At 38.3% G+C, this 15,500-nt stretch overlaps 2 protein-coding genes across 3 annotated transcripts; one reads left to right on the top strand and one right to left on the bottom strand.

The window, feature by feature from the left end:
• The first annotated feature begins 435 nt into the window (after positions 1 to 435).
• LOC120014747 (putative serine/threonine-protein kinase-like protein CCR3) lies at positions 436 to 3,119 on the top strand. Its single transcript, XM_038866828.1, has one exon. The coding sequence runs from the start codon at positions 592 to 594 to the stop codon at positions 2,989 to 2,991; it is 2,400 nt and encodes a 799-aa protein (XP_038722756.1). The 5' UTR covers positions 436 to 591; the 3' UTR covers positions 2,992 to 3,119.
• Positions 3,120 to 5,510: 2,391 nt separating this feature from the next.
• Positions 5,511 to 15,124, bottom strand: LOC120000999 (NF-X1-type zinc finger protein NFXL2). 2 transcript variants are annotated; one of them, XM_038849211.1, is made up of 13 exons: positions 13,902 to 15,124; positions 13,233 to 13,346; positions 13,090 to 13,145; positions 12,548 to 12,614; positions 10,826 to 10,918; positions 10,207 to 10,292; positions 9,921 to 10,083; positions 9,621 to 9,794; positions 9,189 to 9,379; positions 7,318 to 7,399; positions 6,949 to 7,155; positions 6,047 to 6,136; positions 5,511 to 5,956 (listed from the first exon to the last, which is right to left on the bottom strand). In XM_038849211.1, the coding sequence occupies exons 1-13, from the start codon at positions 15,036 to 15,038 to the stop codon at positions 5,798 to 5,800; spliced, it is 2,619 nt and encodes an 872-aa protein (XP_038705139.1). In that variant the 5' UTR covers positions 15,039 to 15,124; the 3' UTR covers positions 5,511 to 5,797. The 2 variants fall into 2 exon arrangements, 1 of the variants encoding a protein (XP_038705139.1); XR_005468705.1 differs by having other exon boundaries at positions 5,898 to 5,956; positions 6,047 to 6,194.
• Between the last annotated feature and the right edge of the window lie 376 nt (positions 15,125 to 15,500).

Below are 15,500 nucleotides of genomic sequence, written 5' to 3'. Positions count from 1 at the left end.
TCTTTGATAGTAACTACCAAATATACAAAAAATGCAAATCTTTCTTTGATAGTAACTACCAAATATACAAAAAATGCAAATCGCACCAAACAATCATATGTCAAACCTTCAAAAAAAAAAATTTATATTTCAAACGATGAATTTAAGGAAAATCATAATTACATTTTCCCCTATTTATGGTAAAAAATTTGAACTCTTTACAAACACATTCTGAAAAAATTTAGAGTCTTTTTTGGTATACTTGTTTTTCATGCATTTTTTTGTTTTATTTTTCAAAAAATGGAAAATAATTTCGAAAACTTATTTGGTTTCTTATTTTAGAAAATAAGAAAAGAGCTAAAATAATTTAAAAATAGAAAAGAAAAAAACTTTTTCTGTTTTTAATTTTAGAAAATAAGAAACAGAAAACAGTCTTGAAGGCTGAAGCTGAAAACTACAAAAGTAAACCCTGCCTCTCTCTCTCTCTACTCTCATAGCTTCCGGTCTCGTTGGGACTATCTCTCTCTCTGTTTCTCTGTGAAAATTCTAATCGGTCATATCAATGAGGCTGAGCGACTCGGGAGCTGCCGCCGTCATTCACAATCCAATTAGATGACGAAATTACCTTCACCATTTCCAATCACCGTCTCCGTAATCGCTGTCATCGTCGTGACCGTCCATTTCCTTACCGTAAACATCCAGTTAGCCCATGCCTTGGGCTCTGGATCGACCCTCGCCGTCAGTTACGCCTCAGCCACCGTCTGCGGCGTCGTAGCCTCCCAGTCTACGCAACACATTCAATGCTACCGCCGTGGTCTTAACGTCTCCGTTCAAATCCAACCAAACGTCTCTTTCTCCACCATCTCCGGTGGAGCCTCCATATTCTGCGGTCTCAGGTCCGGTGGCTATAGTCTTCTCTGTTGGAACCTCTCCAATTCTACCTTTCAACGGAAGCGTATTTACTACAATGACTCCATCTTCTTAAACAATCTCTCCGTCGGCGACAATCAGGTTTGCGCTACGACAACCACCGGCGTTGTCTCGTGCTGGAGAGGCGGAGACGGAAACGGTTACACTAGACCTTTTGGGGATACTCAATTCGGGTCAATTTCATCTGGGTTTGGTTTCTCTTGTGGGATTCTCGCCGGTAATGGCTCAATTCGTTGTTGGGGTAGTAACCCGATTGTGAGTCGGATTGAGTCCGAATTTGGAAACATGTCAATGTTGAGTGTTCAAGCGGGCGGTTCACATGTTTGCGGGGTGAACTCAACCGGCTTTTTAGTCTGTAAAGGCGACAATAGCTCCGGCCAATTGGATATTCCGGTCGAAGCTCAGTTAGAGTATAGAGAATTAGCACTCGGAGCTAACCATACTTGTGCAATCAGGACTGCAAACGGGTCAGTGGTTTGTTGGGGCGGAAATGGAGATTACAGTGTGAATTTAACAACTCGGGTTTCTTTCGAGAACATTGTTTCTGGGTCTGATTTCATTTGTGGATTAACAACTGCTAATTTGTCAATATTGTGTTGGGGACCAGGTTGGCCTGACGTGTCGGAGCTTCCATTGCCTCGAACTCTTCCGGGGCCTTGTATTCAATCTTCCTGTAATGATTGCGGTTTGTTTTCCCAATCTGAGAACCTCTGTTCTGGTTCTGGTAACATATGCAGGGTTTGTGATTTCAATGTTTCAATGCAACAGGTGCCGCCACCATTGGTGCCACCACCTCCAACAGCTCTGCCTCCTTCGCCCCCGTCGAGGGGGTTGAGAAGGGGCTTGTTGGCATTTGCTATTGTTGGATCAGTAGGTTCATTTTTTGGTATTTGTACTATAATCTACTGTTTATATACTGGAGTTTGCTTTGGCAACAAAAAGGTTTATAATTCAGTACAACCTACAATCACTAGAGCAGGCTCCAATGGTGGAGCAAACTCGAATAATAGCCCCATTTCAAGATCTTCTACTATCAGGCGCCAGGGTTCAAGAGCGATGAGGCGTCAAAGAAGTGGAACTTCATCAAAGCATGCTGATAAAGCAGAGGAATTCACATTCGGAGTGCTTGCGGCTGCCACCAATAACTTCTCCTTAGAGAACAAAATTGGTGCAGGCAGCTTTGGCATTGTTTACAGAGGCAAGTTGCTGGATGGTCGTGAAGTAGCCATTAAAAGAGGCGAAACGGGTCAGAAAATGAAGAAATTCCAGGAGAAAGAGACTGCATTTGATTCAGAATTGGCATTTCTGTCAAGGCTTCACCACAAACATTTGGTGAGGCTTGTTGGGTATTGTGAAGAGAGAGATGAGAGACTCTTAGTCTACGACTACATGAAAAATGGAGCTCTCTATGATCATTTACATGCCAAGAACAACGTCGAAAAGAGCTCAAGTGTTATAAATTCATGGAAAATCAGGATCAAAGTGGCTTTAGATGCTGCAAGAGGGATTGAATACTTGCACAATTATGCGGTCCCTCCAATAATTCATAGAGATATCAAGTCCTCCAACATATTGCTTGATTCAAACTGGACAGCAAGAGTATCTGATTTTGGATTATCACTGATGGGGCCAGAATCAGACAGCGACAACCGGCCAATGAAGGCAGCAGGAACAGTTGGTTACATTGATCCCGAGTACTATGGACTAAATGTGTTAACAGCAAAGAACGATGTGTATGGACTTGGAGTTGTATTGCTAGAACTCTTGACTGGCAAGAGAGCTATATTCAAGAGCGGTGAAAATGGAGGAACACCAATTAGTGTGGTGGACTTTGCAGTCCCAGCGATAATGGCCGGAGAGCTGGTTAGGATATTCGATGGCAGGGTTGGGCCACCAGAGCTGAACGAGGCGGAAGCGGTGGAGCTGGTGGCATACACTGCAATGCATTGTGTGAATTTGGAAGGGAAAGATAGGCCAACCATGTCTGACATTGTTGCTAATTTGGAGAGAGCATTGACACTATGTGATCATAATAGCCATGGCAGCATCTCTAGTGGTACAATCTCAATTGTTTCAGACTGAAAAAAAAAGCAAATTGAATTCTTAGTCCAATTTTTATTCTTTCTTTTTGGTGATGATTTTTATATGGGTATACATTCATATACCTCTTTTGGTGAATGTAAAGAAATTAGAGGAGATTCTTCACCTAACATTTGAGTTTGTAGTGTAGGGTTTTGGCATTTTTGTGATCACTAACAATAATTCTTGATAGCAAGTTATTCTTTATTTTACTTTCTTCAAGTGTTAGTGTTGGATTTGCATATATGTACCTATTGTTTATGTATTCATATGAACATTCAGATTTTTGCACAATACTTACAAAAGTTATTCAACAAACTTGATTCGGATAGTGAAGTTGATTGTCGTAAATGTGGGAGGTCGTAAGTTCAACTCCAACATCCAACAATTTCGACGTTATTTCTTGCACGAGTTTTGACCTAATCTTTGCTGTCACAAACGTCGAGTCTAATAGGTATTTGATAGGCATGTTGGGTTAGGAAATTCTCCATTAAAAAATGATTCTTTTTTTCTTCCAAACTTGATTTTAGATGTGAATTTGAGTTTGAAAATTGAGTGTTAGGTTTTCATTTAATAGAGAGGTATAGGTATAGGGGGTCAAACATAGTATCCTGCATCAGCATGACTTTAATGTGTTTAGAATCAATTCTAGATTATATTAAGTAAGCGGTGCCTCTTACTTTAATGCCAATAAAGCAGAGCATTAAATGGTTGATTTAGTGATTGTTATTCCTGATATATTAATGCTGCATTTACTGAAATTAATTTTGTGGCCGGTGGCCAACTTTTTTTTGTCGGTTTTCTCATTTGTTCCTCCTATTTAAATTATATAAATATAAATATTTATAAAATACATTAATTTGTTAGCAAAAATTAAAGTGGGGTTTGTTATATCTTGTTACATAAAAGGGTAGAGTAATATGAATACGTTGAAATTTTGAATTTTTTGAAATTAGTTCTCAAACCTAATAGGATTTTGAAGATACCCACTATTTGAAGTATAGATATATTCTAATCAAGCATTTGATTTGACAATTCACTATATAAAATATTCACTTAATGCAGTTGAAATCAACTCCAAAGAATTATAAAAAAAAAATAACAATTCCTCTTTATTAAGAGAATCTCAATTGGGAGAAAAGAATCGAATTGACTCCTGAACTACGATGATTGAGTCGATAGAGGCCCTAAATTTTATTTTGGGTCAAACATGCTTATGAACTATAATGAATGATGTCCGTTACCCCTTCGTCACATTTTTCATTCAACGCTTATTTGATCCATTTTTATCAATGTATAGAGGCTTAAATGAACCATTTTTGCAAGATACTTGACATCCATGTCGGGCAACATGTACGACATTTAACGGAAAAATCTTGTCAAATCAACGAATTGGATGCAAAATGTGAGAATGAGTAACGAACATCATTCATCATAGTTCATGGGTATGTTTAACTCAAAATGAAGTTTAAGGGCTCAATAGACCAAATTATCAAAGTTGAGGAACCATTTCGATTCTTTTCCCTAAGTATTGGAAGACTATAAAATAATCAAACAAAAACTTAGAATAATAATAAATTATTAATAATTAAAAGCACTTATATAATTATTTGATACGATTGGAAACATCATAGTTTATTTGATATGTTTGTTCTCTGTATATTTTTTGTGTTTACTTTTCGAAGAACATAAAATAATTCTGAAAACATGTTTGATTTTTTATTTTAGAAAACACAAAAAACAAAAAATAAATTTAAAACAGCTTTAAAAAAAAAAAAAGCTTTCTAGAAAATTGTTGTAAATACCAACCATATATTGTCTTATATTTGAGGTTGTCCGGTTCTCGTGGATACATCGAACCCGTATGACTTTGTTTCTTCCTAAGAAGTAAGTGGGCCAAGGCCCAACCCATCAAACTAGGGAAAAGGCCTAGTTGGATGTAAAAGAGTAAGCTTGAATTTATAAACTACTCTTGGTTGAGTATATCAACCAACGTGGGACTTAACAAAAATAGAAAACAAGAAAAATAGGTCATAATATTTTTCTAATGCATGCCCCGTTGACTCTGAATGGCAGTCAAGTGAAGCTGTTATTTGTCGTCGTTGGGTGTTGGACGTTACAACTAAGAAGCAATCAATGCCTTTATAGTTTGTTTAACAAGACAAAAGATAACTCTGAAAGCAAATATTTGAAGCATAGAGTAGAGCTACACCCTCCACCACAAATGTTCCCCCAAAATCCACCATTTTGACTAAAAACTTCCATGCCTATCTATCTATCTCTCTTTATGTTGTGCCCAGGTGTTTAATAATTAGAGGCCAACTATAAAGTAAAAACGACATATATGGCCGCCAAGTCATGCACGTGTTTGTCGTTTTCTACTGAGAAACGCGTATTATAAGACAGATTTTGACGGGAAAAAAAAAGGCTTTGTCAATGGCTGTTTTCTGCGAGGATTTGAGCTTCAATATATGACCCAGTTCAGTAAAGCATATTGAAAATAATAGATATATTAACAGAAATGATGAAAATGCTGAACAATTTTAATAACAAATATAAGTTTGCTCTGTTAAAGTACAAATGCTCAGGGAGGGATAGAGTAATGTTAACGCGAGAACCATAATGAAAAGTCTCTGATATCTCTACAAGATGTTTAGTAATTGATCATAAACTTGCCTAAGAAAAATGAATGTGAGGGAGTAATTGGTGTCTACTGGAGTTTAACTTGTAGCTTCTTTACATCAAAAGGCGCATTGGCCAAAAATAAATGAAGGAAAATAAGACGAGAAATGAAAATGTTCTGAATGGTTTAGATTCGCAAGGGCCGCCTTCTCTGTTGTTGCTCTTCAACTTCGTTCATCCAGTCTGAGAGTTTCATGAGGCCGTGATAACCGTAATATGCTACTGCAACAAGCAATAACAGGATCGCAAAAAGCAGAAGCAGTCGCTTCACAGTGGCAACAATGTTCTGTTCGACGAAAACAGACAGCTTTCATAAAACCAACCAACAAAAGGCAAGCAAGAGTCATTTTTCTTTTTGCTGGACAAAATACGATACCTGAAATCTTGTAAGCTGCTTGGGTTCTTGAAACCGTTCACGCCGCCTTCTACGCTTGGGCACATGCTTCTCAGTATCAGACTCCTTTTCCTTTAATCACCAAGTTTGGTATTAAATTTCCATGTGGTGCTCACTCAAGGCAAACGTACTATGTTGACAAACGTGAAAGCATATACAACCAGAAAACAAGAAAGTGGCTAATGAGCCCACCACCCATTTGTTAGCAAAATCATATTAACATTATGTCTGAGAGGAGGGCGATGGAGGAGAGGGGCCAAGTATTTATAATACACATATTTGGATGCATCTACTGGGTAAATGTAAATGTATGTGCATATACATACACATACAATAAACTTATGCACAAGTTTCTTCAAAAAACTTTCTTCGGTTCCTCCCAAAACATATCCAGCCTAACTAGGCAAATAAAAAATAAGGAAACATGACACAGAATTCAACTACAATACGTCGTCAACATATAATCCACGAGTTGAATCCTCCGCTGGAAAATGTGAAAGCATGAACATGACATTAAGATTTTTTTCATCATGTGGATGTATATAATAGGCTCAACCAAGTCAAAAAAAGTTGGATGTCGAGCCTTGGCTTTAGGATTATAGTATAAAGAAACTGTTCTGTGCAGAAATGAAGTCATAAGGTAAACTGGTTCAAACCATGAGCCATGAATACTTCAAAAACCACCACTTACAATTTTAATTAAATACTGGCGCAGGTGTAAAATTGAGGAAGGAGAAAAAGGGGGGGGGGGGTTAATAGTAGGAGGAGAGGAGAGAAGGCATTATGTTTGGCTACTTCGGAAAGGTTTGGCTTACCACTATGTGCCATATGCTAAATCCCAATGATGAAGAGAGAGATAATAGTCCATGGCAAAAAATAAATACCTCCAATGGTTTAGACCTTCGCAGGTTCAGTTCTGGATCAACCACCTGTACTTTACTCTTACAGTCAGAATTGCAAGGAAGAAGTCCAATTCCAAACTGATTCTTAGACACATCCTTGGGATCACAACCAGCCCTACGATAGGTTGCTTGAACATCCTGACAGAGCTGCTCCTTTTTCAAGGTTTGGCATTTGCAACGGATGGTTACCTTGCCCAAGAATAAAGGCAACACGAAAAAGTTAATCAGATGATTGATGAACATAGCATGAGAGGCAGGACAACAATTGAACTCATATACCTATATAGAACTCATATAATTAATAAATGAAACAATTTTCTCCAGTAGTTATTGATCATATAACACACTTACTTTTTTGCGGCACTTGTCGGGTGAAGAGCATTCGCCTGGGTGACATGTCTCCGGGCATAAATGCGTACAATAGGGCAACTTCCTGCACCACCAGTATGACATCCATGTCAGGGGTAAATCGCAATGCTCTCCTTGGACAAGCCACTATTGCACTTGGAAAAAACTAAAACTAAACAATCCTTAAGCCACTTGAAAAATATATTGCGGAAGACCTAAACAAACTTGTAACTTCCAAAAATTTTAAAGCACATTACCTGACTGATTATTGGGGTATCTTGGGATGACGCTCCACTAACATACACATTGATGCAAGACAGTAGCCAGTTTTATGTTTACTTTTTTTTAAAAAAAATTACGTTTTGGTCAGGAATCCTTTTTAGAAGAAGATACCCTTTTATTTACTTAAGCCTTTGCCCATGAAGCCCATGTGCTTTTAGGTTTTCTAATATTGCTAGGATTTCGTTGTAACTTCTATTTAAAGGCTTGCTTGCCTTAGCAATGGATGGACTGAATTTTTACAGCAATAATTTGCAAGAGACTCCTTTACAAGCTCGTGAGAGGCTGAGAGGGGAAGACTATCTGACCCTATCTGAGAGAAATTCAGGGCACTACTGTTCTAACTTGTAAATTAATGGATCAACCCGGTGCTTGTTTGCTGGTTGTTCTGTTTCAGCTTTAAAAACCTAGGAATTGGGAAATTTCTGTCCTAGGGTTCCTAATTTTGGGAATAACTTGGGGTTCGGGTTTCTGGTTCTTTAAATCTTAAGCAAAAATCTACATCAGTGATTCAGTAGTTTAAACATCATCACACATACACATTGCCATCTTCATGACATTAAGGGTATATGAAAGAAATTATTTTGTCAATTGATCCAATGAAAAAAAAGAAGGCAAAATACATACTGGAGTGACCCAATGAAAAAATGGCAAAATACATACTGGAAGCCAAACAAACAAACACACGTTCTCCCACAAGTGCAGTGAAACTTAAACTGATGAAAGAATCAATCCTGAAGAATTCCAAAACTAGTTTGAAACTCATCAATAGGTGTCACCATTTCACAATTATCTATCTAGTTAAGGCTATTTCTGTAGTTTCCAGATTCAGAGTTCTTTAGTCCAATTGAAATTTGGTACTGAGTCATGCCTATCATGTCTGAACTCGGGTTAGTTAAAGAATATTTGTTATTAAAGACTTCTGCAAGCAAATTACGAAAAAGTACCAGACAACTTATTCCTTACTTTCTACTAGCAGGACTCCAGTATTTCAGTATTTTCCAGATACAGTAAGAATTCAAGGTTTTAATATCTATTCTCCGGTCTAATTTTATTAATAGTTGATTTCACCTGAGTAGCAGTTCTAATGAAGCCTAAATATCCCATTCCATTGCAAAAGCCTATGTTTAATTACTTGAGAACATTTTAACTTTAAAGGTAGAACATCTAAAGTGATAGTTCTATGGTTCGTGTTACTGTTCAGTGGGCTGTCCTTTCTAATTTGGGTTTCCTGTTCATCACGAACACTAGAGGACTACTTTACATGACCGATATTAGTGACAAAGTCCAAGCGACATTTTGACCAAACAAATCTAAAGACAAGAAGCATGAATATAAACGGAGAAATATTTACAAAAATAACATGACTTGCAAAGTCTTGTTTTCTGCATGCAATGCAGATACACATATGCACAAATACACCCAAATCATGCGTGACATGGTTAACTTAAAAGGGAAAAAATGGCAGAGCTCCAGTAAAAAGATAGCTTAGCTTGAATTCAGACTTTGTTAAGTTAAATAAATCAATTTAATAAACAACCAATGGTGGCCCCACACAAAACTGATAGGCAAGAATAGAAAAATCTATCATTTACCTGTGGCAGGGCCCACCACAGGAGCGAACTACCATCTGTTCTTTTTTTGACAAGGTGTTGTAATATATGCATTCAAAAACATGGACCATTGAGCCACAGTGACATGATCGTTTTACAAGAACTTTGCAGGGGTGACAATCCCCTGGATGACAAGGCTGGGGACAAGGATGTTGGCAAGGAGGTTCCCTCTCCTGAATAAACATACCAAATGTCAAGCAGGAATTAAAAAACGTATTTTTTTTTATATCTAACAATCCCATGCAGTTGCAGAAGCAAGTAAACAACATAGAGTAAAAATGAATCACCAAATTGTGGAAAGTTTGCTAACCCAAAAGATTATGGGAGTAAATGGTGAAAGATGAAAATTATGCTGATAAAAAAAGTCCGAATGAAAAAGATTCAAAGTCCAAAGAAAAGGAATGAAAGAGTTACCTTTTGGCAATTAAGATTACAATCTTCACATAACTGACTTCTTTTATGCTGTGTTGATGCTGTAGACGGACTACTGAGTGCATGGCAAGTTTTTGTACAATAGTGGTTGCCACAAGGAAGAGGATTTCCACACAAATTTTCACAGGAGAACTGCTTTATATTTGAGCACACCATCTGGGCAAGAAGAAAGAAATGAAGAAACTACGGGAGGGTTTTATGGGATCAGCTAGATCAATTCCGCAAACCCTAATTGTTCATGTACTGCTCTGAATGATAAATACGTTAATAAGCGGAACTAACCATTCTCTCTGATCCAATATGACGACCAACACATGGCCTCCAAACAAGCTCTGGACATGGAGGACATGGAGAACCAGGAGTACCTTCAGTCTGATGACTCAATTTCTTTTTCTTAGGTTTCACAGAAAATTCTGGATTTGGAGGTGGCGTCGGACCATGACACCTGGAGCACAAAAACAAGAAAATAACAAAATAAACAAAGAGGTGGATTTTCAAAAAAAGAAAGAAGGAGACAAAAAAAAAAAAAAAAAAAACAGCGTACGTTCAACATAAAAGCTAGGCAAACCTTAATTTGCAATTGTGGCCACATGGGTATTCTTCTTCACAAAGTAGCCGACAGGTGGGACAGCCTCCATAGTGGCATTTATGTGGCTGAACCAAAATGAAAGATCTATCATCCTTAAAATTCTTTTAGCAACACACTGATTTCAATTTTGAAGTAAAAATAAAAAGGGTAAACAACACCAGCACAGACCTCACCCCTACATAATATATGGAGATGTTGTTTTCAGGAATTGAACCTGTGACCTCTAGGTTGCACCCTTGCAACTCTACCACTATGCCACATGTTTGCCTGTTAAGTTAAACAACTCTCGTATATAAAATTCCCACAGTGGGAGGGATTGGGGACAAGCAGGATGTACGCAATGTCTTACCCCAACATAATATGTGAAAGCGCTATTTCTAAGAATTGAATAAACCTCTAGGTTGCACCCCTGCAGCTCTAACAATGGGCTACTTACTTCTAGTTATATTTTTTTCCACAAGAAATAAATATTAAGGCTTTGCTAAGTAATTATCACCAAGCACTCACACATCCATAATGATAAAGGTTGATAACCAAGAAAGGGTTTTGGTTGGAGAACCAAAGAGTTAAGATTATAAATTCGAGCAACCATGGATACCTTGCAAGTTGATGCATGCCTGCATAAAGGAGTTATGGAACATAGTTTACGGCATCTAGGAGGCTTTTGATCCATCTCAGTACCACAAGGAACCTAATAATACATCAGTAATGCAACAAAAAATAATTAGTCACATAATCCCATCTACCTAGTCTGTGTATAAATCGAGAAAAACATCAAAATATAAAGCAAAAATTATAAACCACAAAGGTCTAAACTAAGCAAGAATTCTATTAACAGGCTAACAGCCAGATGATTCACCAACATGATGTACATCAAACAAATGTAAGAAGTAGTAAGCGATTTGAACATTTCTGAGTGGTCTGAAAAAGCAATGACAAATTATCACAAAAACTTCCACAACGAGGAGATAAGAGCTGAACAGGAGTACAAAAAAACACCCTACCAGGTGAACATCCTATTATCCTAATGATGTTCCAGCCAGGAATAAATGACCATTAAAAAAATGCTATAATCAAACTTCTTGACATTCTTTTGAATGGAAATTTTTTTACAACTTCTGAACTTCACACTTCCATGCATTACTAGACCAACAATACATTTAGAGAATGGATAGTCCATATTAAAAATCATTAATTTATGAATGGATTTGTCTTGGAAAAGCAATGGCTGCCAATATCATTGAGTACAAAGTTTTGTTTGATATATGACAGGCCCAACTCCACTGCAAGAGCCTTATGTATGGGAGTTGTGTACCTTCTTGACATTCTTTTGAATGGAAATTTTTTTAGAACTTTACACTTCCATGCAGTACTAGACCAACAATACATTTAGAGAACAGATAGTCCATATTAAAAATCATTAACTTATGAATGGATTCTTCTTGGAAAATCAATGGCTGCCAATATCACTGGGTACAGAGTTTTCGTTTGATATATGACAAGCCCAACTCCACCGCAAGAGCCTTATGTATGGGAGTTGTGTACCTTCTATACATGAAAGTTATTATTAAGGGAGACTAATGGAAAAGTGGTAAAGTTGCTTTATCGGATCCTAGGGGTAAAAATCTAAATCCAAGAAACAGTCTCACTGCAATGCAAGGATCATACATCTTCCCTTCCCCAACGCCACCACTATTGTGGGAGCCTTGTGCAAGGAAGTTGTTGTACCTTTAAAATGACAGTCGTTCTTTTAGCCATCCCATCCAACTTTGGATACCTACAGGGAATTAACAGATAGTTCTAGCTCTGTGACATATCATCATGAAACCAGAAAATAGTGGAGGGAGAAGTTGCCTCTTTTCCCCTTGGCCTTAGAATGAAAAAGAAAAGATTCTGCGACAATTACAAGCAAATCCTACTGTAAATTTCCATAATAAATATGGGTTTCAATAAAAAAAAGAAAAAAGAAAAAGAAAAGAAGCCAAAATGGTGTTGTAACATAACTGAAAAGCTACTATACAAGATAAAGGCAAACACCCAACAAATCAGGGAAACTAAACAAAAAAATTGTGCAATAAGAAAACCACCAATATATACCATGCACAAGCCAACTCCAAAGACACAAAACGAGGTAATTCAAGCCATTTAGTGCTTCTAAGACTACTTGCAGGGAAGTGTCTCCAGTCTTTAACTAACACAAACTCTCCTCCCAGTGTACGCACACACCACTAGATAGATAATAGAATAACAAAAATAAAATATAATCCAAAGCCATGTCTTGCTCATGTCCAGTAACGGATATGCACTAACAAAATCTCACCTCAAAGCGTGTTTGCCCACATGCACATGAAATCGTCACCATTACTGGGCAAGGAGCACAAGGGCCTCTACAAAGAATAGAACAACCAATATGTCATTCCTATATATGAAAATTTTGAAAATTCAAGTTAGAAGATAATTTAAAATATTCTAAGCTTCAATGACCAGAGCTTTCAAAGGTTTCAATTTTCAACTGTATGCATATATGCCAATTACAGACATAAAAAGTTCAACACTAAACTACTCACATGCCCAAGCCTCATACAATGGAGGCACGGTCTGGGAAACGCAAGATATAGTCTACAGACCTATTATTTAAAAACCAAATCTTAACCTTGTGCTGTAAAAGTACATTTCAAAATTGGAGAATGGACTATTTACAAAAAATTGTAATACAAATATAACTGATAGGTAATTTCGAAAACCCAACCATGGGGTTTGCAAATATGATAAAACACTTATGTCATCTTTTACTATTTAAAGGAGAGCTAACCCTCTAGTGCATATAGCCAATGTAAGTAAAAAAGGAGGAGGTAACCATACCGATGGCATGGAGAAGGGCATTTGTGATTCTTACACCGTAGCCTCTTGTCACAAATCTAGGGAGAAAAAAGGAAAATACTTCATTCCAAATGTACTCTCATATGAATGGCAAAATGTTAACCAGCAGATACTTTGAGACAAACCTCTGAGCACGGTGGGCAATCCCCATCACAGCATTTACGTTTACAAGCATGGCGGCCACAATCTCTCACTCTCTGACACTTCCTTTCACATGCTAAATCTTGATGACAAGGAACCTATTCTCAACTTAGTGAAACTTCTCCAATTTCAAATATTAACCATAGCACAATCATGGCACAAAATGACAGAAATATGCTGCAATGAACTCCTCACAATGTGGGATTTGCATATTTTGGTCTATTTTAAGGGGAAAAAACTGCAAACATGTTCAGCAAAAAAATGGATTATCATAGAAATCAGTAACCAGTTTTTTTGCTTTCTTAAAAAAATGTCATCATAAAACCATGAAGAGAGTTTCTTGTTTTATTGTTATTTCTTTTTCCTCTCTTATTTTAAACCCATATTCTTCCACTCATCTCTATCCTCGCACTATCCATAGATCCATCCCTCGCAAAAAACCAAGCATCTAAAATTTCTTTCTTCTTATGTTTTTAACTCTGTGCCCCTCTCTCTCTTTTTAATTCCATATATGTTTAATTCTATGAAATCACAATCCTCTTTTCCTATGACCAAACAAGAATTTGTTTACCAATGCATAGGCCTCAGGTTTATGCAATTTAAAAAACAATAGAACCGCACATCCTTGATACCCGGGGAAAAAAAAAGTATACCTCTTTCTTCAAGCCTCCACACCGGCAAGCCTTCCTTACCACTATCCTGCAAGTCTCAACACATGGCCCACGGTGGCATCGCTCTGGGCACTGATGCAGCCTACAACCGAGTAACTTATCACAGGTTGCGCCACATAGGGGCACCTGAACATCACAAGGCATCCCTTCATAGAATCTCTTACCGCAAGGACACGTCCTTTTCCCCTGAAGAGGGCACTCTCCACACTCTCCTCTATGGCACCCTGTATCACACCAATGCTTTCCACACCCAAGCAATCTCTCGCATGAATTTTCACACCGGTAATCCCTCTCAAAACACTCTCTCTCTTCCTTTGACTTCCCGCACCGACAACGATAAACTCCCATCTCGTAACACGGAGGGCATGGACCATCATGGCAGATTTGCGTGCACCTGTGAATCTTGCAGTCCAAAGTCTTAGAACAAACGTTATTGCATGAGAAATCCTTGAACCCGCAGCGCTTCACATCTTCGACGGAGCCACAATAACATTTAGCTTTGATTAATTTCGGGCAGGACGGGCAGGGGCCCGGGTGGCAAAGCAACAAGCAGAAATGGCCGCAATTGTGGCGGAGAGGACGGCTGCAGATTTCGCCGCAAGAATGCGGCAATATCCATGGGTTATCGCTGGGAGGATTCTCGAGCTTCCCGCAGAAGCAGTAATACGTCTTGGGAATTCCCGATTTTGGATACTCTGATCTGCACTTGGGGCAATTCCAGATGGATGACTCGGCAGCTTTGTCAGGAGAGATAGGAAGACGCGTGGCAGCACGTGAGGCGGAGAGGTCTGAGGACTGGCGTGCCCAGGACTGGATGCAGAAGAGGTGGAAGACGGCGTAGCAGGAGGAGGTGCAAGACCAGGTTGGATCAGAGAGGCGGATGCGCTCGAGGCATATGAGGCACGATAAAGCGCCGGAGGAGGAGGATGTGAGAAATGACTGGATTTTCGAGAGATCAAAGGAGTTAATTGATGAGGATGATTTTGATTGACTGGTTGATTCGAAGTAGGACTTGAAGATAGAGTCGGTGAGGTCGTTATGATGGAGAAGTTGGGAGTCTCCGTGGTCGGAATCGGAGTCGGACTCCGACAACGGGGCTGGGTGGTTCGCGGAGGTCATTTTGGTATTTCGAGGAATGGAGTGGCGTTCGACTGTTTGAGGTGAGCCGTCAGCGGGAGAGTGGCGGATACATCATCAACCTGAGTTTTTTCCCAATATTACAGTCATAATTATTTTAAATACCACCTGTCAATGACACGTCATTAATTTTTCTGTGATGCGAGTGCTCTTACGTGGGTTCAATTTTACTAGACCCGTTTGTGACGGGTGACGGGTGCCGGGCTCTGTTGTAAAAAAATTACAGCATGCCCGCTATAATAACAATTTGAGATGAAAATTTTTTTTATTTTATTTTAAAAAAATTATAGATGTGTAGTTTATGGTTTAACGAATCCAACGATATATTTTTTGTTCAAAACAAAAATCATATGCTATATGAAAAATGCTTAACAATTTTAGACCGTCGGATATAAACTCAAAACATTCGGTGTCTGGATCACGATGAATTTGATTTTTGTTTCT

The sequence above is a fragment of the Tripterygium wilfordii genome, chromosome 1 (assembly GCF_013401445.1).
Source record: "Tripterygium wilfordii isolate XIE 37 chromosome 1, ASM1340144v1, whole genome shotgun sequence".
In the NCBI taxonomy this organism is placed as follows: domain Eukaryota; kingdom Viridiplantae; phylum Streptophyta; class Magnoliopsida; order Celastrales; family Celastraceae; genus Tripterygium; species Tripterygium wilfordii.
Note: the sequence above shows the minus strand (reverse complement) of the source record. Positions and strands in the feature narration are given on the sequence as shown.

Excerpts from the sequence above, each read along its gene's own strand:
- LOC120000999 (XM_038849211.1), bottom strand. The coding sequence starts at position 15,038 with ATGACCTCCGCGAACCACCCAGCCCCGTTGTCGGAGTCCGACTCCGAT. Across the intron at positions 13,347-13,901 it reads GTGGAGGCTTGAAGAAAGAG|GTTCCTTGTCATCAAGATTT; the intron begins GTATACTTTTTT and ends AGTTGAGAATAG. Across the intron at positions 13,146-13,232 it reads ATTGCCCACCGTGCTCAGAG|ATTTGTGACAAGAGGCTACG; the intron begins GTTTGTCTCAAA and ends TTTTCTCCCTAG.
- LOC120014747 (XM_038866828.1), top strand. The coding sequence starts at position 592 with ATGACGAAATTACCTTCACCATTTCCAATCACCGTCTCCGTAATCGCT.